Genomic DNA, 23,690 nt, shown 5'->3' with positions numbered 1-23,690 from the left:
GTTTTAGCCTTCTAATTAGACTTTAAAATTGCAGGGTATGGCGACACACATGACTTTGATCCTAACACACTTGATCAGTGAGGCTGGCAGATCTCTGTGAGTTCAAGACCAGCCCAGTCTATACAGCGAGTTCCAGGCCAGACAGGGTTACATATTAAGACAAAAACAAAACAAAACAAAAACCCAACAAACTGGTTTACATTTTTTGATGTCTATTTTAACCTATGTTGATTATAACAGATACAAAGTTAATCCAATCCACTGCTCTGGTTAGTTATTTGTGAACTTGGCACAAACTAGGGTCACATGGGAAAGGGGAAGCAGGAGCAGAGGAAACGCCCCCATCAGATTGTGGGCCGATTTTTTTGACTAGTGATTAGTATGTGAAGACCCAGCCCGCTGTGGGCCGTGTTGGCCCTGGGAACAGGGTCCTGGATTGTTTCAGAAGGCAAGCAGGATGAACCACGGGGGGTGAGCCAGAAAGCAGCACTCCTCCACAGTCCCTGTTTCAGTTCCTGCCTCCAGGTTCCTGCCCTGCTTTGGTTCCCTCAGTGATGGACAGCCATCGCAAGTGTCCAAGTTGCTGTTGGTATCACAGCAGTGGAAAGCAGAGACCCCAGAAAAATCCCTGACCTGCAGCCCCTACATAGACCCTGAACTGGCTCGGCTCGGAGCCCCAACCCGGTGAAAGAAACACACCCTGGATTTGGGACCCAAGCCATCAGAAGAGACACTTTATCCCCAAGCTTAGAGCCAGAGAATAAAACACCCTGACTCTGAAAACGAGTGCCAAAAGAACACAGTTGGCACCTAGATTCAGGACATGTGAAAGAAATTTGCCCGGGGCCCTAGATTGGGAGCTGAAAAGCCAAAAAGAACCGTAGAAAAGCAACACAGTTTAGCCCTGGAATTGGACCCGTTCTCTGCACCCTGACTCAAAACTAGCCAATCCCTGAGCTAGAAAAACTGACCAATCCCAGGCCAGCAGGCTTGGAATTTCCCCCCTCCCTTTGAATCTCCTTAGGCTAGGAATTCCCCTAGACCGGGAATTTCTACCGCTTCATGAGAGCAGCCAATCACCATCCAGAGGGCTTAGAGTGGCTGCCCTAGACTCAAGGGCAGCCAATCAGCTCAGTCCAGGCTTGAGCCAATCCCAAGGCTGTAACTATGCAGTTTTGGAGGGCTTGAGCCAATCACAAGCCTGTAGGTAGGCAGAGTTGGAGTTTCCCCAAACCCTCCCTCCTGCCTGGCTACTATATAAACCGCCTTCCCTTGCTGCTCTGGGTCCCTCTTCTGCTCTGTTCCTGTCCCTGCTGCCACGCTTGGGACAGATGAAGGGAGGGATCCAAGTTAACTCGCAAATAAGGACTCTGCGTATTTGCATCAGAGTTGGTCTTGGTGGTGGTGATTCGATTCCGGATTTCCGGCTTGACAAGACAACCACCAGAATAAAGCTGATTCAAGCCTTTCGGCTATCTGGCTCTTAGCCTTAAATTCATTTGAACACCTCTGTCAATTCCTCAAAGACATGGGGGACCAAAGGACCTTGACGGGGGAAGTCCTTCTGTGCATATGTAAATAAAGCACTGTTGGCCAATAGGGAAGCAAGGTAGGCGGGACTAGGAGTCAAGGAGGATTCTGGGAAAGGGAGGCACAGTGAGTCACGATGTAGGACGCCAGAGGAGTAAGAGGTCCGGACCCTTTCTCCGGTAAGACAAGACCACATGGAAATACTCAGATTAGCAGTTATGGGTTAATAATTAAGTCAGAGCTATCAGATAAGAAATCAAAGCAAACGGCCAATAGCTTCATAATTAATACAGCGTTTCGCGTGCTATTTGGGGACTCAGACAGCAGGGGGAGCAGGCAGCTGGTGGGAAGACTATATGTTACAGGACCTTGGTTATGGACCTCCTTCACCCAATAGCTACTTTTGCTAAGAGAATTGAAGACTGAGGTAAAGGGTATGCAGGGCTGAACTGGTACACAGGTCCCTAGCCAACTGGATGGTAGGCTTGAGTTAAGGCTCCCCCGGCCCCAAACATATTGTCTTAGTTAAGGTTTACGTCGCTTCGAAGAGGCACCGCGGACCACAGTAAGTCTTATAAAGGAAAACATTTAACTGGGCCTGGCTTACAGTCTCAGAGGGTTTTTTTTTTTTTTGGTTTTACGAGACAGGGTTTCTCTGTAGTGGAGGCTGTCGGTCCAGCCCGGCCTCGAACTCACAGAGATCCGCCTGCCTCTGCCTCCCAAGTGCTGGGATTAAAGGCATGCGCCACCACTGCCTGGCTCAGAGGTTTACTCCATTGTCATCGTGACAGGAACCGTGGCAGTGTGCAGACAGACACGGTGCTGGAGAAGGAGCTGGGAGTTCTACATATTGATCTGCAGGCAGCAGACGGAGACTGTGTGCCACACTGGGCCTAGCTTGAACGTGCAAGACCTCAAAGCCAGTCTCCACAGGGACACACTTCTCCAACAAGGCCACATCCCCTAATCGTCCCATTCCCTATGGGCCAAGCATTCGAACACATGAGTCTGTGGGGGCCATACCTGTTCAAGCCACCACACATAAGTATTTGTCTATGAAGAGGGGAGCCAGAGAGTGGTCTCACCCTTGCCAGCACCCAAAACCACAGGCCTCCGAGCTGGCTTTGTTGGTCTCTCCTTCTGAGTATGCCTTAGCTCACAGCCAGACCCAGGCATACTGCAATTATGTCCATCAACTCAGGCCAGCGTCCGGACTTTCTGAGATAGCTGGAATTTTTAAAAAAATATTTCTAAAGATTTATTTATTTATTACGTACACAGTGTTCTGCCTACATGCCAGAGGAGGGCACCAGATTGAACTGTAGATGGTTGTGAGGTACCATGTGGTTGCTGAGAATTGAACTCAGGACCCCTGGAAGAGCAGCCGGTGCTCTTAACCTCTGAGTCATCTCTCCAGCCCCCAGAATTGTTTTTTTCAGAAGTAGCAGGGATTTGCCTACAATAGGCTGGGAAATGTAGGTGTCTGTGGCTCTTCTGTCTCTCACCTCGAGGAACCCCGCACAAGTCACTCTCCTGCTAGGGATTCCAGATGACACCAGTTCGCTGGTGTTTGCCCAGTGTGGTGCTTGCAGTTGCCAACCCTTGAGCCATGTGTGAAAACCCACACACCTATCTCGTTCTGGTGCAGAAAATCCAGCAAGGTGCATGGTTGGGCTATATCTGTTGTAACAAGACTATGTTAGGCCCTGAGTGTCTCATCTTACAGTTGTTTGTTTGTTTGTTGGTTTGGTTTTTTTGTGTTTTGTTTTGTTTTAGCTTACCGAGATGTTTTACACGAGAGACATTTTCTGTACTCTCATCTGGGCTTCGTGCCATCTCTATGTTTCTTCTTCCATTGTAAGCAATTCATGTTTCCACAGGGGCAGGATGTGAGCTGTCATGAGAGCCCCCTCACCCACTTACCCCGTTAGAAAAGAAATGTTAGCAAGAGTGCTTTTTAAAAACCAAATAATCAATGCTTGGGAAGTAGAGACAGGGGGCTCAAAGTTTCAGGGATCCGCATGCACACACACACACACACACACACACACACATATAAAAATAACAACAACAACAAAAACCCTTTAAAAAATAAAAAGTTTGCAGCCAGCCTCAGCTGCTTAGCAAGTTTGAAACCAGCTTGGACTAAGAAACACATAGACAAGCAAATGACAAACAAAATGCAGCATTTAGAATTATTTGTTACTACTGGATAGGAAAGTGTAGTATAAAAGACCAGTTGTTAGCAACAGTACCAACAAGAGGTGAGGGCTGATAGACCAACCAAGATCCACAAAGGCCTTACGTAACAGTAAGCCCAATGCTCAGCTACATTGTGTGATTAGCCCCCTCTGACTCTATCTGCCATCACCTCCCATTCCAAGAGGAACCTGTGTGGAAAGGTGGTTTTTTTCAGAACATTGTCGTGAATTTGGAAGAAAAAGTCAAGTTGGACCCTGCCCCACCAGAAAAAAAAAATCTAATTAAAAGTCCAAGTCGATCAAACACATAAATAAGCAAAATTCAGCTTATGAAATGCTATGGACAATAGGAACCCAAACCATTTCACTCAAGGTAAGGAAGAAGGGTTCCATGTTAGCTTCTTTGTGAAGAACCCACCCCCCCACCCCCCCACTCCCGCCTGCAGATCTGTGGGAAGCAGGCAGCACAGAGAAGTAGCTGTGACAGCTGGAGAAATCTACGTTCCGGCACAGAGAAGACAGTCTCTCTCAGAGGAGATGGGACAAGCAGAGGCGCTTGGCCTTCGCCAAGCTTAAGCATTTGATACTCCACTCCTGGAAATGTCATCAGATCTTGGAGGAATTCTTAGCTGGGGGGGGGTGTGGGGTGGGCGGCTGTCGGGAGTTGAGGGAACTGCAGCCCTTTGTTGGATCGTAAGCTGATGCCCAGTACCTCCACGGGAACCTCTGGTTTTGCCACCGGAGTGTGTACAATTTCTTTGCCTCTGCGTATGGGCCTAAGAAGTTTGCAGAGGTCCCAGCTCTCAAGCCCAGGCCCACTAGGGTCATTGTGGAGACAGCCCAAGGCCTAGGGCGTTCTGCTAGCCCTGGGAAGCTGACCTCACAGTACCCAGGGTATTTTCATGCTCCTTTCTCATTACTTTGGCCTATAACTGCCCACTTGGGGTACCAGTGTGTGGCTGCAGCTGAGGCTCTCTAGCCGGGTTGTGGGGGTGCTTTGACAGTTCTCCTTCTTACATCCCAGTCCACTGATAACCATGAGCCATGCAGCCTGTGTCCCACTCAGCCTTGCTCTGTGCTGGATCCTGTAAGGTAGTGGCCATCTTAAGGCTTTCCTGATAGTTCATTCCTAAAGAGCCAACGGTCTGTCGAGCTGCGTCGGTTGTAAAACTTGGGAGATGAGGCGCTGGTGGTAGGAAGGTGGGGAGCTCTCTCATTACCCAGGACTCCTCATTCACCCCGCAGAAAATCAGGAAGGAAAGGGAACACTCTTCCACAGAAATCATAGACAGGAAAGTTCATCCCTTGCAGAACCACTGCAGCGTGGGAAGGAAGTAGGTGTTTGTCCTGTAACCCCCCCATACCCCCCCATCCCCCGTGCTAGCCAGTCTCACAAATGGGTCCTGGCCCACCTGGCCAGAGAATAAAAGGAAATGTAAATGCAGGTCAGAAGCGAATATTCACAGAGGAAATTAACTGTGCATGGGAAGTCCTGGAGGAGTCTTACTCAGTCATTGGTGAACGCTTACAGCATACTGATTGTAAACAATGATCAACTGCGGTTCTAAATGCCAAAACATGAATAGGAAGCTGTGTTCTAAAAGATGACAGTGGGTAGGTAGTGCATGTCTGTAATCCCCGTATCTTGCAAAGTAGGAGGTTGGATGTCAGTCTGTACTACATAGTGATTCCTTTTCCCTAAGTAAAAAAAAAAAAAAAAAAGCCAAGCCTAGTGGCAAAAGCCTGTAATTCTGGCTATTCGGGAGGCTGAAAGGTGGATTAAAATTTCAAGGTCGGGCTTGAAAGCTGGCTCAGTGGTTAAGAGTGTTTGCTGACATCTAGAGGATCCCAGTACATACATTAGGCAGTTCACAACTTCTTGTAACACCCTCTTCTGGCCCCTGCAAACATCTGCATAAAACATGACATACACTCTGCACACAGACACGTAACATCCGCAAAGACACACACATAAAATAAAAACAGTGAAAACAAATGGTTAAAAGTTCAAGATCTGTGTAGGTTTAAAGCCAGTACTGTTCAGTATCAAGGCGCAAAGCCCTAGTTTCATCCTATAGCACAACAAAAGGACATGATTATATCAGAAAATATCAAGTCCTGAGGAATAAACAGAACAAAAGATGTTTAAGACCTATATGGGAACTGTTAACAAGAACTATTAAGATGCTGAAGATTCCTAAACTAATAGGAGGGCAGTCATTGATCTTCTTTGGGTAGACTAGCTTTGGAAGGACACGTGTCATTGCCTAGTTGACCCCTGGGCTCACTGAAGCATCACTCAAAGTCCCAGTAGGTCTTTTTGGTAGAATGTGACAAGCTGTTTATGAAAGCCACGAACTTGCCAAACGCAAGGGTTCAGCTTTGGGAGAGGTGAGGCATCTATAGCCAAGCTTGTGTGGCTGATGGGTGATGTGTTTATAAATCTGTTTATTACTTTTGATTTAAAAGTAAGAAAAAGAATGCGGATATAAAATTTCTCAAATAACCCCCCCCCACGCATGTGAACAACAAAATGTAGAGGGTTGCTTTGATAAGTTGGATCAAGGACATTTCATGACAGGGGTGGACTGCGGTGTCTGTACCACTTGCTTTTATATTTTGGTGGGACCTCTAATTGTGGCGCCCATGCCACAAGCAACTCTGAGGTATCAGGAAAAAAAGACTAGACATCCAGCTGTTTGTACTAAGAGAATGCATGTGCTGCCTTTATTGCTGGGAGAATGTGTGTGTGTGTGTGTGTGTGTGTGTGTGTGTCTTTATTGTAAGTGTTAAGAGGTCTCTCTCTTGTAGGAGGGAGGAGCTTTAGATGCAGGTTTACAGCACAGTGGAAAAACCCCAGGTAGAAGAGAGCGTGTTTTCCTCCTGCTGAATGTTGATGTCAGAGGGTCAAGGCCAGGGCAGTAAGCCAGCACTAGAAAACAGGAAGCACTTGGACTGGAGAACAGGTTGCACTTGTAGGCTGACCAGCAACTCACAGAGACCCGGTGGGGGTGGGGCCCAACAGTGGACAAAGGCAGTAAGAACAAGACTAAGACTCCAGGAAAGAGGCAGGCGATGGAGGCTGGTGGCTAAGACAATCATTCTTTGCTTTCTGGGGTCAAAGAACCCTTCCCTGTGTCAGCTTAGTGCCCTCTAGAGTGTTCTGCATCCTCTCTCTCTCTCTCTCTCTCTCTCTCTCTCTCTCTCTCTCTCTCTCTCAAATCAAGCCACATTCCCCTTCACTCTCTCCAAACAAAGTTGATAAACAAAATGTGCTGTGGTTTTATAGTCCTGCTCCAGCCGTGAGCAAACCAGAATCTCTCTAAGCCCCATGCCCAAGGCAACTTCAGATTATAATTCTGCTCTTACTGTTACCAGTGAGCCTAGTGCTACCCTTTGGGTTCTTAGTATCATTAATGAAAAGGATGTAAAAACACATTCAGAGGAAGCTAGTACTGTTTTTTTTATTGGAGTTTGAGAGAAAATCAACAGGACAGGCAAGCTGTAAATTGTAGCAGTTGCCGTAAGAGGGAGAAAGACAAGGGAGGGAAAGGAATTCCATTTTGAGTGAGGGTCCAAGGAAGCTGGAATACTGGGCAATGAAGGTTGTCAAGTAGCTATGTGGTGGAAAGGAAGGTAGGCTTCAGAAAAAAGGTAACCAAGCCCAGAGTGACAGTGAAAGCATGATCCAGCTTCTGGCTAGAATCTGAGAAAGAAATAAAGGAGAGGGACAGACATGCTTGCTGCTTGACTGAGGGGTCTGAGTTCAAAGGGCTTCCCATTCCAGTCTCCTGTGTCCCAGAACAAAGAATTTTATCAGGGGCAGTCAGATAGAAACAAAAATGGAAACTGTTACAGACAGGCAGCCAGAGCTACACAGAGAAACCTTTGTCTCGAAAAACCAAAAGAAAAAAAAGTAACTCTTAAGGCAAAATACATTTTTCACCTCAACTAGGACAAGACATTATCTAGAGCCCAATATGAGTGCCCATGGCTCAGAAACATAGTCTTAGGTCACCCCCAATCCCATGTTTCAATGTGGTAACAGTTCAATGAAATTTTCATAGTAACAGAACAAAAGAAAATCACAAACCAAGGTGCTTTTCACAAGTACGCTGGTAGGTTCATAAGTAGGTGGGTTACAACCTGGAGAAATCTCAGCCATAGGCCTCATAAGCCGCCTATCACAGCACCCTTTGCCTTTTGGATGGTGGAAACTAGGAGTCTGTTTTGCTATTGGAAAGGATTTATCTAATGGTCACACGCTGAGGATAGCTACTAAGGAAGCTAAAGATGGAGTGAGATAATTTGGCTCTGAACTTACAACATTCCAACCTCTCTATGCCATTGAAGTTCTTTTTATCAGTCAGGCAACAGCTGTGACCACAGCTTCTTCCTAGGAATTCTTAGTTTATTAAGAAAGAAAGGGCACTGTGGAGAGTTAATATGGGCTAGGGAACTGGGGGGGAAAAAGCCCAAGAAGCTTTGGGACATGATTTGCACAACCCTTTATAAAACATTTACCTATCACCAACCTCTCCCAAGTTTCTATACCCTGACTTCACTTAAGCAAGCTCTGTTCATTATATGAAGCCCAGGTAGGGGATGGCTTCTAGTCTTTCTCTGTACACTTGTTTCTTTGATATATTGCTTTATGTTGTTAAACATATTCTTTTGTGTGTGTGCATGTGTGCCTGAGTATATGTATGTGTACCACACACATTCAGGAGGCAGCGTTGGATCCCTCCAAACTGGACTTAATGATAGCTGCTAGCTGCCACATGGATGCTGGGAACTAAACCCAAGTCTTCTTCTGAAACTAGTGTTCTTAATCATTTTGGAATTATTTTTTACTATTTTGTGTATGAGTGTTTTTATTTTATGTATGTGTCTTTGCCGGTGTTACATGTCTGTGTGCAGAGTGTATGTCATGTTTTATGCAGATGTTTGCAGGGGCCACTGAGCCAGCTTTCAAGCCCGACCTTGAAATTTTGATCCACCTTTCAGCCTTCAGAGTAGCCAGAATTACAGGCTTTTGCCACTAGGCTTTGTTTTTGAGTGTTTCGTCTGCATGCATGTATGAGCGATATGTGTGTATGCCTGGTGCCTGTGGAAACCAGAAGAGAACATCAAATCTCTAGGGAATGAAGCTACAGATGGGTTTGAGCCATCATGTGGGTGCTGGGAACTGAACTCTGCAAGAGTAACAAGTGCCCTTTACTGCTGATCTGACTCTCCAGCCTTTATTTTATATGTTAGTTTTTGTTTTTTAGTCTCCAGCCCCTTCTTTCCTGGCACATTATCTAGTGAGTTCCTCTTATGTATGGCCCCTGCACATAGGCTAGCTCATGTGATGTGGGAATAGACCCCCAAACTCACAGGAGCAAGGAATCCCATTTATTTTTTCAGATCTGAAGGTCCCTTCCTTTCATGGTGCCATCATGGCTGACTGTAGCTTATGATGCTATACTCTCCCAATAAACTTCTTCTGAAGTGTAGTTCATCCATCGAACCTATAATACCATTTATTATTTAAAACACACCCCAACTATTGGTTCTAGTATATGTATCCCTGGGAATCTGGGGACAGAAGACTAAACAGAAAGTTTACCTACCTAAGTGGGTAGGGAGGCACCAGGGGGGTCAGGATATAGCCATCACCAGGAGACCCCCAAGACCTTGCATTTTTAAGAAAAGAGCCAGGCATTTTTCCAGCTGCAGAGACCATCACTGGATGGGTGCAACACGGCTCCTGGGGAATTAAGGTCGTGGCCTGAGACAGAGTCCATCTTTCAGACATGCCAGCAATCCAGCACTCTGCCACCACAGTGTTGGAACGCCTGTGAGGTCTAGTATTGGAGAAATGCAAAGAGGACAAACCAGAAAACATGCACCATAGGTGAGAGGACTAGCCTGGGCAAGCCAAAGGGGATTAAGACAAGGTGTGGTAGTTTGAAAAGAAAATGGCCCCCAAAGGGAATGGCACTATTAGGAGGTGTAGCTTTGTTGGAGGAAGTGTGTCACTGTGGAGGCAGGCTTTGAGGTCTCATGTGTGCTCAAGCCACACCCAGTGTCTCAGACCACTTCCTGTTGCCTGTGAGTCAAGATATAAGAGCTCTCAGTTCCTCCTCAAGCACCATGTCTGCCTGTACACTGCCAGGTCCCACCATGATAATAATGGACTAAACCTCTGAAAATGTAAGTCACCCAAGTTAAATGTGTTTCCTTTGCAAGAGTTGTCATGGTCATGGTGTCTCTTCATAGCAGTAAAACCCTAAGACTCAGAGGTACTGGCCTTCCTGGGTCCCAGCTACTCCGGGGAGCACAAATGCTGGTTAAGCCCAGGAATGAAAGAAGAAAAGGTCTGTGTGAAGTCTTTGGTGCACATATTTTGTCTCATTCTCAATTTCAGAGATGTTTGTGGGGTGCAGCAGACTCACGAAAATACACATCTGAACTGCCTCCCCACAGTGGCCGTTCAGAGAGACACCCTGGGCTGGTGCCTTTCCAAGTGCATCCGAGAAGCTGACCTAAGCGTGACGAGTGGCACCCAGAAAACCGTTCCAAACCACAAAGCCTTCAAGAACCCACGAGGGAGGATGATCCAGAAAGAAAAGTGTGTTTAAACAATTGGGTGACTCATCAAAGAGAAGGAGCAGTCTTGAAATCTATCATAATAATCAAGACCAGGAAAAAGATAGTGAGTGTTCTAGCGTTGATACTGAGCAAACATTTGTGTCATCGCTCTGACTAGTTCACAGCCAAGTCTGGCTCTCAAACGCAGTCTCTGCGTTTGCAGCAGATGCAAATCGCATCCTTGTTGGCTTTACCCCCTCATTCCTCCTCACAGATTATAAAGAAGGAGATGAGCATTTTTATATCTTTTACACATAAATTCACGGCAGAGAACTCTTCAGAGAGAAGCCGCCTCTGGGTGTCAAAGAAGGCCTCTACTTTCACTGTGAAAACAGACAAGTTGGTGGCCAAGATGGGGCACACCCATGAATGTGGCAAACAGATGTGTTCTGAAAAGTTGCCCATTTGCATGATGCATTATATTTTTTAAACTGACTTGCCTCATAAAAGTAGAGTTATGTTTTCAAAAGGAATAAAGTGCCACAAAGACAAAGACACATTAATAATTCTTTGACCAGATGGCACCAATAATACGCCAAAAACCATAAAAGTATGAAAGGGTCATAAGTTTACTGTACAATAATTTACCTGGCCACTGTTTCTGCCTCCCCAAATGGGGCATGACAAAGGTCACATAAGCAGGTCTCCCGTGCTGCATTGTTAAGTCCCCTTAGAGGTATATACTTCTCTGGGGACATTACATTTTGAATGTTGTAATAAATTTGCAGAAAAGAAGTACCTTAGATTTTCATTTTTGAATTGTAAGTAGACAGTCTGTGTAATTGTCTTCATCTAGTTTGGTTTTGTTTTTATGGTTTGAACTTAAAAACTCCTATGAATTCATTTACCTCAGTTTCTTCATCATTTCCTCACTTTGTCCTTTGTACAGGGGACTGAAATGGCTATTGGCCACTTTCATTTCATACCCAGCTCTTTTGACACTCCTTTAGTCACCATCCCAGCATCCTTTCCACTATCAGCAGCCATAGTACAAGGTTTGGCCTCAGGGGACGTTCTTCCACAAAGATATTTGTTATCCTTTCCAGGCTGGGCAGAGAAATCATCAGGAAGCTTCCTGGGAACAATAGTCATGAACATTGTTCCTTATTGTCAAGTCTATGCATTGGAGACCCACTCTTTCAGGGGGCTACGTCCTTCACGACTGTGTCCTCCCCGATTTTCTTCCTAGCACTTGCTGACATCCGAAATTATGGTATTGACTGACTGGTAAGATCATTTAGCCTCTTTCTACTAAAATGTAGCTTTCACAAGGTTCTCAACACATTATTTATCAAATGAAAGGATAAACATTGGGATGGTGACTTCATTGGGTAGATTAATAAATAGACAAATGGGTGGAAGAATGGATAAATGGATTGGTGAGTAGGTAGATGTGGTGGTAGATGGCTGGATCACTGGGTAGGCGAGTGCATTAATGGATGGATGGTTTAAAAGGTGCATGTATGTGTATATGGATTGGTAGGTGAGTAAATAGATGAATGAGTAGGTGCATGGTTGGGTCACTGGGCGGGTAATTGGGTGAAGGAATGAGTGGATGGGTGGATGCATGCTTAAATGAATGATGGATGGATGGATTAGTGGATGAGTGAATAAATGAACGAATGGATAGATGGATGGATGAGTTGGTTTGTGGCGGAGCACTGATGGGAATTGTCCAAATGGGTTCCAATATCCAGCAGTCCTCTGTCACTAAAGCAAGACTTTGACATAGATAGGGAGAAAACACCTGATCCTTCCACCTGTGCCCATCTGCCAAGGTCAGATTTGAGTGCAAAGTTTTGGAACTCTATCAGAGTGAGGTCAACTAGACTATAAAATTATGATTATCGCTTGTGTCTTGTAGAGAGAGCTTGGGCAGTACCAGGCTAAGATTTATGCCACAGTCCCAATGAGAAGAGGGCACTGTGAGGGTAAAGGAAAGGTGAGAGAAAAAAGCAAAACAAAACAAAAGTCCTGCAGGAGCCAGTGAGGAAAAAGCCAGGTCAACGCTGGGATCAGTTTTGTTCTCCGTTCCCTCCTGGGCTCATGCTCACCCACAATCTGATTGACATGCACAGCTGTGATGTAGGTCATCCACTCTCTTCTCAGGGTTGTCCTGCTCTTTAGAAACATGAATGGTCTTTCAGAGATGTCATTTTGAGTGCTTCTGGCTCAGGGTGCTTTGCAAAATGCTGATTCCTGTTGAAAAGAGATTGTTGTCTTTGCTAGACGTTGTCAGAATGGCAGATATGTGAAAGAGAGAGACAGCAGGGACTGACTGCTCAAATAGACTTTACTAGTGATTGTAATGGTGCGTGCCTATAACCCCAGCACTGGGGAAGAAGGAGGACCCCAAGTCATCTTTGCTTACAAAATTATTTTAAAAATTCTTCTTAAGGTGGGTGCACGTCTTTAATCCCAGCACTGGGAAGGCAGAGGCAGGGTACCTCTCTGTTGTGGGATATTCAACCACGTTGTGAACCCCGAGTTTGCATTTCATTAATTAAATCAAATCAACCTTGGGTCAGGAGGTGGAGCCAGCAACCAGCTGACAGAAAGTAATCACAGAGAGTCAGAGGGAGTCTAGTTACTTTCTGTCAACTAGCTGCTAGCCTCTACCTTTTGACCCAAGGTTGATTTTATCTAATTAATGCAAACACAAGCTCAAAGTTAACAGTGTGATTGAATATCCCGCAACATGTGGTGGTGCTCGCCTTTCATTCCAGCACTGGGAAGGCAGAGGCTGGTAGATCTCTGAGTTTGAGGCCAGCCTGGTCTACAGGTAGATTCCAGAACTTCCAAGCTTAGGCAGTGAAAGAAACTGTGGAAAGCTGATGAAGATGTAATTGAACAAGGGAGCCATGTCCCAATAAACAGAACTTTGTGGCTTTGGCCACATGGTTCTGGCTGTAGAGCCAAGGACAGAAGAAAAGCATTTTTGGAACATTCTTTCATGACAAAGGAAAGCAACTGAGGCCAGGCATGTGTCAGAGAGGTCATTGTGTGAAGCTATGAAGGTGAAGCCTGATTGCCTTGGAGACCCCAAAATGTTGGAGATGCCACAGTGGTGGGATACCCTAATAAGAAAAGCTATCAAAGGGAGTGGAACCAGCCCAAGATAAAGCAGTGTGTTGCAGTCAAAAGAGTTGGAAGGAGTTGGAAATCTAAAGAACATCAGACATGGAAATGTAGAGTTAGGGGTTTGTCCAGCTGGCTTTCGGTCTTGCTTTGGTTCAGTATTTCTTCACTGTGCTCCCTTTAGTCCATTTTGGAATGGTAATGTATGTCCTTTGCCATTATATGTTGGAAGTATGTGATCTGCTGTTTGTTTTTGATTTTATAAGGGACTGCAGTTAAGAGATTGTGTGAATCTCAGAAGAGACTGAACTTTGGAATTTAAAACATTGTTGAGACTGTAATAGACTATGGGGACTTTTGAAGCTGGACAGAATGCATTTTTTTTGAATTATGATATGGCTACAAGCCAGCAAGTGGAATGTGGTGGTTTGAAAGAAAATGGCCCCCAAAGGTGTGGCCTTGTTGGAGCAGGTGTAGTCTTGTTGGAGGAAGTGTGCCACTCTGGAGGCAGACTTTGAGGTCTCAAATATGCTGGCGCCACGCTCAGTAGAGACAGACCACATCCTGTGGTCTGCAAATCAAGATATAGGACCCTGGGCTACTTCTCCAGAACCATGTCTGCTTGTATGCCACTGTGTTACATGAAAAGACACTATGATCATGGCAACTCTTACAAAGAAAGAACATTTAATTGGGGTGGCTTGCATTTTCAGAGGTTTAGTCCATTATCATCATGGTGTGACATATTTGAGACCTCAAAGCCTGCCTCAAACTTAGCTGGGTGGTAGCTTGCCCTAAGGTCATCACTCACTTTAGTCCATTTCTTTCTTTCTTTTTTTTGTTTTGTTTTATGAGACAGGTTTTCTCTGCATTGTTTTGGAGGCTGTCGGTCCAGCCCAGCCTGGAACTCACAGAGATCCGCCTGCTTTTGCCTCCCGAGTGCTGGGATTAAAGGCATGCGCCACCACCTCCTGGCAGAGACCTTATCTTTAAAAATCGAGAATAAACAAGAAAAATAAAATAAATAAATTGCCCTATAGTGCCATTAGCAGGATTAAACACTAATTTAACAAACTCATTGTTTGCTGATAAAAAGGAAATGGTCAATATCACATCAACTCCTATTAGAGTTCTATTTCCCTTTTTGACTGTTAAAATAAAAAAATAACATTTTGTTGTGCCCACAAAACCTATAAATCATAATTTCTGACATGGCCAATTTCTTGTTTTTATTGGTCAGTAAAAATACTTGGAACACAAGAAAAGGTGATTTTCTTAAAAAGGGATTTAAAATATTTTAATGTTATATGATTTCTCCTGGAACTCTAATTTTATAGACTAATAAAACCCATTAAAGTATTGTTCATGAACAAGGGTTAAAAGTACTTTAAATATTTAAGACCATTCTTTCTTAAAAAATTAGAGGCAGTCATTCCACACAAAAGTATAGCTATAAGGTCAAATTGGTCAATAGGAAAGAAATATACAGTAAAGGATAATTGATTATTTTAAATACTCCATACGAAAGACATGTTTTATAGAATTAAAAAAAATAAACCTGTTAGACATAGCAGGAAAGACAGTCAATCTAGTTTTAAAAATACATAATGGGACCCCCACCTAATGCGATTCCGCTCAAACAGGGTCTAGCCAGCCACCCCTGCCTGATGCCTTTCTGTGCCAGGCATGTGGGCCTTGCTATGATAAAGAAATATGTGGTAGAGAAATGGGAGAGACAGAGAAGCAGAATGGGTCTATTTTGATGCTCATGTCCCATGGAAGGTCACCTGGGAGCCTGGAGTCTTGGCTGCAACCTGTGGCCGTGCTGGTGTTCAGGGGCCATAGCTGCTGCCAGAGACATCCTAATCTGGAGCTAGGATGTTGACCAGGACCAGATGCTGCCTGGGGCCATGTCTATGGCCTGTGTCACCTCAGGGGGCCTTGATGAAATCAGAGGGCCTTGCTGAGCCAGCCCTGCTCTTCATTGGCCCTGGAAAAACTGGTCTTGCCTTTCCACTGGACACTACCACAAGAGAGCTGGGACCTGCACTCTGGAGAGACGTCCCCACCCCCATAGATGAGGTTGAAGGACTGAGTGCAGGCAAGTAGGGGAGCTGACTCCACCCCTTCGCCCGAGGCTGATGACCCCAGTAGCCTGGACTGACCAGCTTGGCTACCACCCAGGTCCTAGCATACCCCATCTGGGACCTGCTGGAGCTAGTGAAAGGATTGGTCTTGTGGAACGATACCTACAAGATCTCTAAAACTCAGGACGGCCACGGGATATCCCAGAGGAGTTCAGGTGAGGATCCATTGAGGATGGTGTATCAGAAGCCAGGGGCCTTGAACCAGACCAGTGACTCATTACAATGAACATTTACCAGAGAAACCGATGGGACAAAGGGGTATTCTATATGGCGCACTGAAGCCTCCAGTGCCACCAGGATGAATGGAGAGGCAGAATAGAAGACGCAAAGAGATTTTTCTATTGTTTTTGTTTTGGGTTCTTTTGTTTGTTTGCTTGCTTGCTTTATTTTGTTTTCTTTTGTTGGGGTGTGGCAGGGATGAGGGGAGGATATGGGGAGACCTGGAGGTGAGCAGAATTTGGGTGAATGATGTGAAACTCCCAAAGAGTCAACATAGAAGTTTCTAAAAAAGATTCTACTTTAGCAGGGTGGTGGTGGTGCACGACTTTAATCCCAGCACTCAGGAGGCAGAGGCAGGTGGATCTCTGTGAGTTTGAGACCAGCCTGGTATACAAGAGCTAGTTCCAGGACAGCCTCCAAAGCCACAGAGAAACCCTGTCTTGAAAAACAAAAAACAAACACAAAAACAAAAATCTACTTTATGAAAAGAAACGGCTTTACAATTCATAAAAAGTATGGAGCCTTTCAATTAATCTATTAAAGTCATTCCATCTTTAAAAAAATACATAATGGGGTATACCAGAGAGAAGGCCCAGAGGTGACTTTCTTTTTTTCCAGAGGCTTGGAGTTCAGTTCCAGGCACCCAGGGTGACTTCCTCAGCCGCTCTTCTAAAAACCGCTTTGCTGTTTTCTCAGCCTTATCTACATCAGAGCCTAGGAATGAGCTGTCCTAGCAATTGGGGACTTGAAATAACATTTGCAATAGTGTTTGGCCCTCCATATGCACACAATGTGATGCTTGACTGGCAGGAAATGCTGAAGCACAGTTTTCAAACGGAAGCCACGCCTCCCTTGAGCCTTGCACAACTGGAACTCCAGTGATTGTGAAGTGGTTAGATCGCTGCAGGCCAAATACCTTGAGCTAGCTCAGCCTCTTCAACAGCCATCCGTCACCCTCCTCTGCCTGCGACTGACTTGGTGAATAGTAGGTTTTGGAGTGTGTGAATAGGCCCCTAACTTCCATCTATCTGAGGATGTCCTCAGATAGCATTGGAGGCCTGCAGCAGAGATTTCTCCACTTTATTCTAACCCACCTCTCTGGTGTTTCCACCAATGTGGGACTTTGTCTTTGTTCTGTTACTATAAATGCTTTGTGAAACTATTACCATATTGGAACATAGAACTGGGGTGACTTAAATCTTGTGTTCCAGGGCCACAGCCATTCATCTTTGGCTCCAGAATAATCTGTTTTCTTATTCCCACTCACCTTCTGTTTTGTTTGAGACAGGGTCTCTCCCTTGTTCACTGGGCCTAGGTTAGCTGTCCCAACAGCTCCTGGAGGTTTCCTGTCTCTGTCAGAGCACTCGGGTGGCAGATGCATGCCCTCCTCCAAACAGCTTTTGTGTGGGTTCTTGGTGTCAGATCTCAGTTCCCAGGGCTTGCATGACTGAACCATCCCTCCAGTAGGTGAGTGGTGGTAGTGCCTTGACAAGAATGGCCACCATAGGCGTATATATTTGAGTGTTTAGTCATCAGGAGTGGCTCTATTTGAGAAGGATTAGAAGGATTAAGATGTGTGACCTCATTGGAGAAGGTCTGTCACTCAGGTGGAACTTGAGTTTTAAAAGCCATGGCAGGGTCAGGCTCCTCTCTTCTCTCCTCTCCCTTCCCCTCCCCTCCCTTCTCCCCTACTCCTCTTTCTTCTTCTTCTTCTTCTTCTTCTTCTTCTTCTTCTTCTTCTTCTTCTTCTTCTTCTTCTTCCTCCTCCTCCTCCTCCTCCTCCTCCTCCTCCTCCTCTCTCTCTCTCTCTCTCTCTCTCTCTCTCTCTCTCTCTCACTCTCTCTCTCTCCCTCTCTCTCTCTCTCCCTCTCTCCCTCCTTCCCTCCCTCTCTCCAGCATCATGAGGGCTGACATGCTCCCCATCACAATGATACACACCAAGCCTTTGAAGCTGTAGGCAAGCCCCCATTTAATGTTTTCTTTTACAGGTTGTCTTGGTAATGCTGTCTCTTTAAGCAATAGAACAGCTAGTAGACAGTTGCATTTTCACAAACATTTTGTTTGGAGGGGCAGGGCCTTGACATGTAACCCAGAAACAAAAGGCTGCACACATACATGATACAAAGCATTGTTGAAAAGACACAAAGAACTGTTTTTTGGGTTTTTTTGTTTTTTTGAGACAGGGTTTTTCTGTATAGCCTTGGCTGTCCTGGAACTCACGCTATAGACCAGATTGGCCTTGAACTCACAGAGATCTGCCTGCCTCTGTTTCCCAAGTGCTGGGGTTAAAGGCATGTGCCATCCCCACCCCATCCCCAGCCTTATACAGGGAACTTTTAAGCTCAACAGTGAGACAGGTCAATTTAAACAATTGACAACCCCCCTAAAAACCCAAACACCTCGCCAAAGAAGATACTCAGACTTAAGAAACATATGGAAAATATGCAAATGTCAGCTGAGGTCTGAAGGCTTGAGACCACCCATTTCCAATCTAGTGAAATCCTAACCCTTAAGCTTGTGTGGTAGGGAGTGGGACCTTGCAGAGGTGATCAAGCTGGAAGAGGTGAGCTCTTATAAATGGAATTAGTATATTTTTGTGATTTTGCAATTTTTTTTGTCATTGTTGTGTTTTGTCTTTTGAGACCTGGTTTCTCCATGTAGCCCTGGTTCTCCTGGAACTCACTCTGTAGGCCAGGCTGGCCTTGAACTCACAGAGATCCTTTTTCCTCCATCTCCCATGTGCCACCGCTGCGCTATGATTTTGCTTTTTTTTGAGGGGCTGGGAACCAAATGTGTTAGGGAAGAGCTCTACCACCGGGCCATTCTGCTGCAACCCTGCTGCTATTTAAAGAGTCCTCAGAAGCCCCTCCCCCTTTCAGACAAAGGAAGTTGGAGGGAAAAGATGTCCGACCATGATGTAACTCTGCTCACGCTTGGATTCTAACTTGAAGTTTCCAGAACTGTGATAAAATAGCCTTTTTCGTGTTTTTTGGGCCGTCCGCTGCACTTAGTTTTTTTGTCACGACTAACAATTTCCCAGGACTTGCAAAGCCATGGGACTTCAGCCTCCATTTGTTCCCGAAGGAAGAGTCCCTTGGTTGTGAAATACGCAGCATTTGCGTTCCCCTGTGCATGTTCAGATGAGACGAAAGCTTAAGTTCAGAAAGCCAGCTGGTGATAGCATGCATATACATACATACATACATACACACACACACACACACACACACACATATATATATCCCAGAAAGAAACGACTGGACACAGCGGTATATCCAGTTGATGGAGAATTACTGAACCCTGGAGTGAAACTTGTTTCCTGCTATCCCAGGGGACCCAGGAAACCCAGCCACGCGTTCCTAAGGAAGGAACCTGGGACGGTTTCTTGTTGCTGACATTCTGGATAGGGCAAAAACCAGTGGCCGAGGTCACATCAGGGATTCGAGGGCCCGGGGAAGGCAGGGTGCCAAGGGCGTCTGTCTGCAGAGAGAGAGGAACTGCTCCCCCGCGGCCCCGAGGTGGCAGGGGTGCATGGTCATCCCGTGTCCAAACCCGTGGGATGTCCGGGTGGACCGCGAGCACCTGCTTGAGGAGATAACACCCGCAGTGCAGCTCGCGGGCTCTAACAAACAGATCTCTGTGCAGTGAAGGCTAAACTCAGGCGGCAGAGAGGCCGCTGGAAACCTTGTATCCTCTGCTTGGTTTTTCTCGGGAGTCCCAAGCCCCTCTAAAAATTAGCTCTACAAAGAGTCCTTTGGAGTCTGTTTAAGAACGAAAAGGCCCAGAGAGGGGGAAATGCGTTTAAATCGCAGCTGAGGGCCGAGCGGGCAGTTTCACGAGTTTTAAAAGAACTTTTACTAAAGAGACAGGGAAGAAAGGAATCCTCTTTTCCAAACGAGATAAGCCACAGGCCCAGGCCCAGGCCTTCGTGTCCCTTGAAGGGACGGCGACCCAGGGACATAGGGCACCTCAAGGCAGCACACAGGAGGCAGAGGGGCACGTGCGTGCAGGCAGCGAGCAGCGCATGCGTCCCGGGGGGGCATCAGGACGCATGCGCGGCTGGGGGCCTGGTTGACTCAGCGCCTGAGCCTCCTGCGTTTCAGGGCTGATGGGAGATATGCAAATGAGCTGGAGCATCATGGGTATTGGCCCTTTATAAGGCCGCGATGCTGTGGCTAGGAGAGCTTCAGTGTGGGTCCGGCGTCCATTAGCAGGCTTGCTGGGAGCTCTGTGAGGAAGAAGGTGAGGATGGGTCGGGCTGAGGGGGTGACTGGGACTGGGTGGGTGGCATGGCCTGCACTGGGGGGGCGGGGGCTGGGGCTGGGGTTGGGTGGGAGCGTGGTGGGCAGAGGGGAGACCCTGCTTTAGGCTTCCAGGCCTCCTTCAGTTGGTAGGCGGGGCCCGAGTGTGAGGTTGGGGCCTTGAGCCCCAGGAAGCTGCTGAAGCTGGGGGAGTCGGCTCAAGGTGAGCAGTGAGCGCCTCCCCCGGGGGGGGGGGCGGGAGGAGTGGCTGAGCCCCAACTCTCCTCCCCTCAGTGGTCTAAGCAGCCAGCCTGCCCAGCAGGGGGCACCAGGCCTCATTTTCTCTGCCTTTCTAGCTCCCCAGACACTGGAGCAAGTGTGAAGCTGGAGAACCTTCTGGAATCTCAAGGCTGTCCACTCCTCCAAGGAGGTGTCCATTGAATCGGCTCCTGGTTTTCACCCCCCTCCCCCCGCTACCCCGTGTCCTGGAGCCCAAAGCGCCCTAGACCTCCTGCTGCATCCCGTTTTCTCCTGTTTCTCCCGCCTGTCCCTAGCATCACAAAGGTCCCCAGACCCTGACCTCCTGGGACCACCAAGCGAGGCTTCCTCTCTCTGTCCAGTCATCTACAGGCAAGCTTTTTTGGTCATGTGTCCCCCAGTCAACGTCCGCCACGGGGCCAAGGGCATGTCCTGCCTCTATGCGGCCTGGCTATACCAGCTTGTCCATGGAGACCAGATGCAGATCTGCTATGCTTGCTTCAAGGCAGCTTTCCTGGTTGTCAAAAACATGCTGGAGATGGGAGACTGGGAAGAGGAAGAAGAGTGGGGTGCTGAGCCCATGGAACTCTCCGAGGCAGGGTCTGAGCCGGAGGAGTGGCCCGGGCTCAGCTTGGGAGAGGGTCAAGGGCATCCGCCTCATGGCACCTCTGTTTCTACTGGTCCTGGCATCCTGACTCAAGGCCCTATAGGCACGGAGGGGATAGTACTGGGACCCCAGCCTGTGCCCACTGAGCTGGGGCCTCAGGAAGCTGTACCCCTGGATCTGGGCCCGGAGGATGCTGATTGGATCCAGTCCCTCCCCTGGAGATTCGATGGTCTTTCTCCCTGCTCCCACTGGCTCATCCCCCCTATGTCCTGGTGGGAAGTTTTCAATGTGACCCCGTCTCCTGGGCAACCCATATTGCTGGAGTTGAGCCCCATCTGGCCCATGGATCCGTTGGAAGCAGAAGCCTGGTTGGTAGACCTGAAGTTCGTCTTCTTGTTGGGTGGCTTCGATGCCATCTGCTACCTGCTGTCCATGACTCCCTGCTGGGCTGTGAGAACCCGGGTCCAGCGCTGGCAGGTGTTGCTGGACTCTGGTGAGGTGAGGGTGGCCCAGCTGCAGAATGTACCTGAACAGCAGGACCTGCACCGCTGGCGGCTAAGCATCTTGGAGTCCTCGGAGCTGGGTGTGGAGCTGGTGCCTGCTGATTGCAGCCTGCTGAAGGGAGGTTTCAAGGTACACTCCTACCTGCCCTGGCACAATAGCACCCCAGAGGTCTGGAGCAGGGAGCCAGGGGAGAGGCTGCTTGTCGTAGAAGTTGTGTCTTTGAGGGAGCTGCCCTGTTTCCGCTCCCCTTCCCCTGATTCACACAACTGAGGGGGCTCAGGCAGCCCCCATTGTCCTTCCTGTCCCAGGGCTCCAGGGACTGTGAAGTGCCAGAGGTTGCCTGTCTTCAGCCACAGGTCCAGCAAGATGTTCATCATCTTGAGGGGAGGGTCCAGAGCAGCCTAGGGGTGGGGCCTCAGGGAAACCTGGTTTAGTTGTCTTCGGTTGACTGTTCGGTGTTTGGAAGGTAAGCCCCAGCTTCAAGTGCAGGGGGCGAGGACTTTTGTATCGAGGTATAGGTGGGGACACTGGATGTGGTTGACCCATGCATGTCCTGCACTAGGCTTCTGAGGGACCACAAGTCCTGGTTTAAGAGTTGACTGCTTATGCTGGCTGTTTTGTTTCTGCCCTACGCATGTTACTGTTTAATAAAGTTGTCATCATTTTCAAAGAAGCCGTTTTCGGTCTCTTCATTGGGTGCTGATGGGTTGCTCACCTCTCTCCTGGGTGAGTAGCTTTATGGACTTTGTAGAAGCCTGTCTTTGTGGGGCTTCAGTCAGATCCAGCCCACTTGGCTGGTTCGTGCCTGAGAGGGGGAGTGTGGTTTGAGAAAGGGCAGATAAAAATACTAAGGAAAAGACAGACACAGGATAGAATCAAGAAGACAATCCAGTGAATACTGAATACCCCAAGTTTATTCTTCACCATTCTTAAATACCCCAACCAAAAAAAAAAAAAAGGAAAATGGCAAAAGACATCTTTATCAAGATAACAAGGAAGAAACAGACTTCCTTAATTCTCCAAACACCTTAGACTAAATCTCTTTATTTAGATAAGACATCCAAGCCTAAGATCAAACATCCTACAGTAGCCATACCTTAGTCCTTTAGGTCTTACGTTTAACCTTGGAAGAGTAAGCATAGTTTTGATCTGAACTCTGTTACCTTTAGTCAAGATGAAGTGGAGCCATTTCTGTGGGCCCCAACAAGACTTAAGATCCCACAGAGCTGGGACAGAGACATTGGGTTCTGGTCTGTTTTCTGGGTCACGTGGTCTCAAGTGTATCAGCCACATCTTCATAACCCAAATGTGCAGGTCTTAAAATAGGGACAGTTTCCTGTGTGGAAGAGTAGTGTCTCATCTCACAGATTGACAGGAGGCAGTACAGGCATTAGGAGTTTAAGGTCACCCTTATCTGCATACTGAATTTGAAGATAGCCAGTCTCAAAAATACAAAGTCAAAAAAGAAAGACAAAAGGCTTTTTCCTTTTGTGGTGTTTTGTTTTTGTTGTTGTTTTTCCTAGCAACAAGAATCAACACTACCTGACACATGCTGGGCCAGAATTTCTGAAGCATATGTCTTGTACTGTATTTTCTGGAATGTGGTCTCACTGTGAAGCCCGAGCCAGTCTTGAACTGTGGGCTGTCTTCTTCCTGCCTCAGCTTCCCTAGCGCTTGACCACCATGTTTCTGGAGGGAAATAATCACTTGTTAATTATCCTGGAGTTGAATACATGAACCTAACCTAGGAATTCTGGGTAAATGGTCCCTGTGCTGTAAGATGGGGTACGTGGTATGGAGTCCTGAGTAGCCCTACTTTTCCCACCCACTGAGATCCACCTGTGTGCTCTGGTCATCTCTTGTCATTTATATGTGTTGAGACTGACATTTATTTCCATTTGCTTTTTGTATGGATATGGATGTGTGTGTGTGTGTGTGTGTGTGTGTGTGTGTGTGTGTGTGTGTGTGTATGCCCTGTCTGTCGCTGCCTGTGGAGGTGAGAAGAAGGCATTGGATCTGGTGGAGCTAGAGTTAATAAGACAGTTGTGAGTCACCTGACCTGGGTGCCTGAGAGCCAAACTCTTGATCCCCTGAAAAAGCATTGTGGTGGTTTGAATGTGACATCCTCCATAGTTTCCAGCATTTAAATACATGGCCCCCAGTTGGTGGCACTGTTTCAGAAGGCTGAAGAGGCGTGGTCTTGCTGGAGGAAGCATGTCACTGGAGGCAGTAAAAAGACTCGAGAGTGAAAAGATTAGTGTCATTCTGA

General features: G+C 47.0%; 1 protein-coding gene across 1 annotated transcript; it reads left to right on the top strand.

The window, feature by feature from the left end:
- Positions 1–1,667: 1,667 nt before the first annotated feature.
- On the top strand, positions 1,668–22,094 carry LOC110340837 (testis-expressed protein 19.2). Its single transcript, XM_040750216.1, has 5 exons — positions 1,668–1,709; positions 10,144–10,431; positions 11,414–11,594; positions 19,915–20,053; positions 20,409–22,094. Exon 5 carries the CDS (start codon positions 20,699–20,701, stop codon positions 21,689–21,691), a length of 993 nt encoding a protein of 330 aa, XP_040606150.1. The 5' UTR covers positions 1,668–1,709; positions 10,144–10,431; positions 11,414–11,594; positions 19,915–20,053; positions 20,409–20,698; the 3' UTR covers positions 21,692–22,094.
- The last annotated feature ends 1,596 nt before the right edge of the window (positions 22,095–23,690 follow it).

This window comes from Mesocricetus auratus, unplaced genomic scaffold (genome assembly GCF_017639785.1).
Source record: "Mesocricetus auratus isolate SY011 unplaced genomic scaffold, BCM_Maur_2.0 Super-Scaffold_100007, whole genome shotgun sequence".
Classification (NCBI taxonomy): Eukaryota; Metazoa; Chordata; class Mammalia; order Rodentia; family Cricetidae; genus Mesocricetus; species Mesocricetus auratus.
This window is presented reverse-complemented; position numbering and strand designations above follow the sequence as displayed.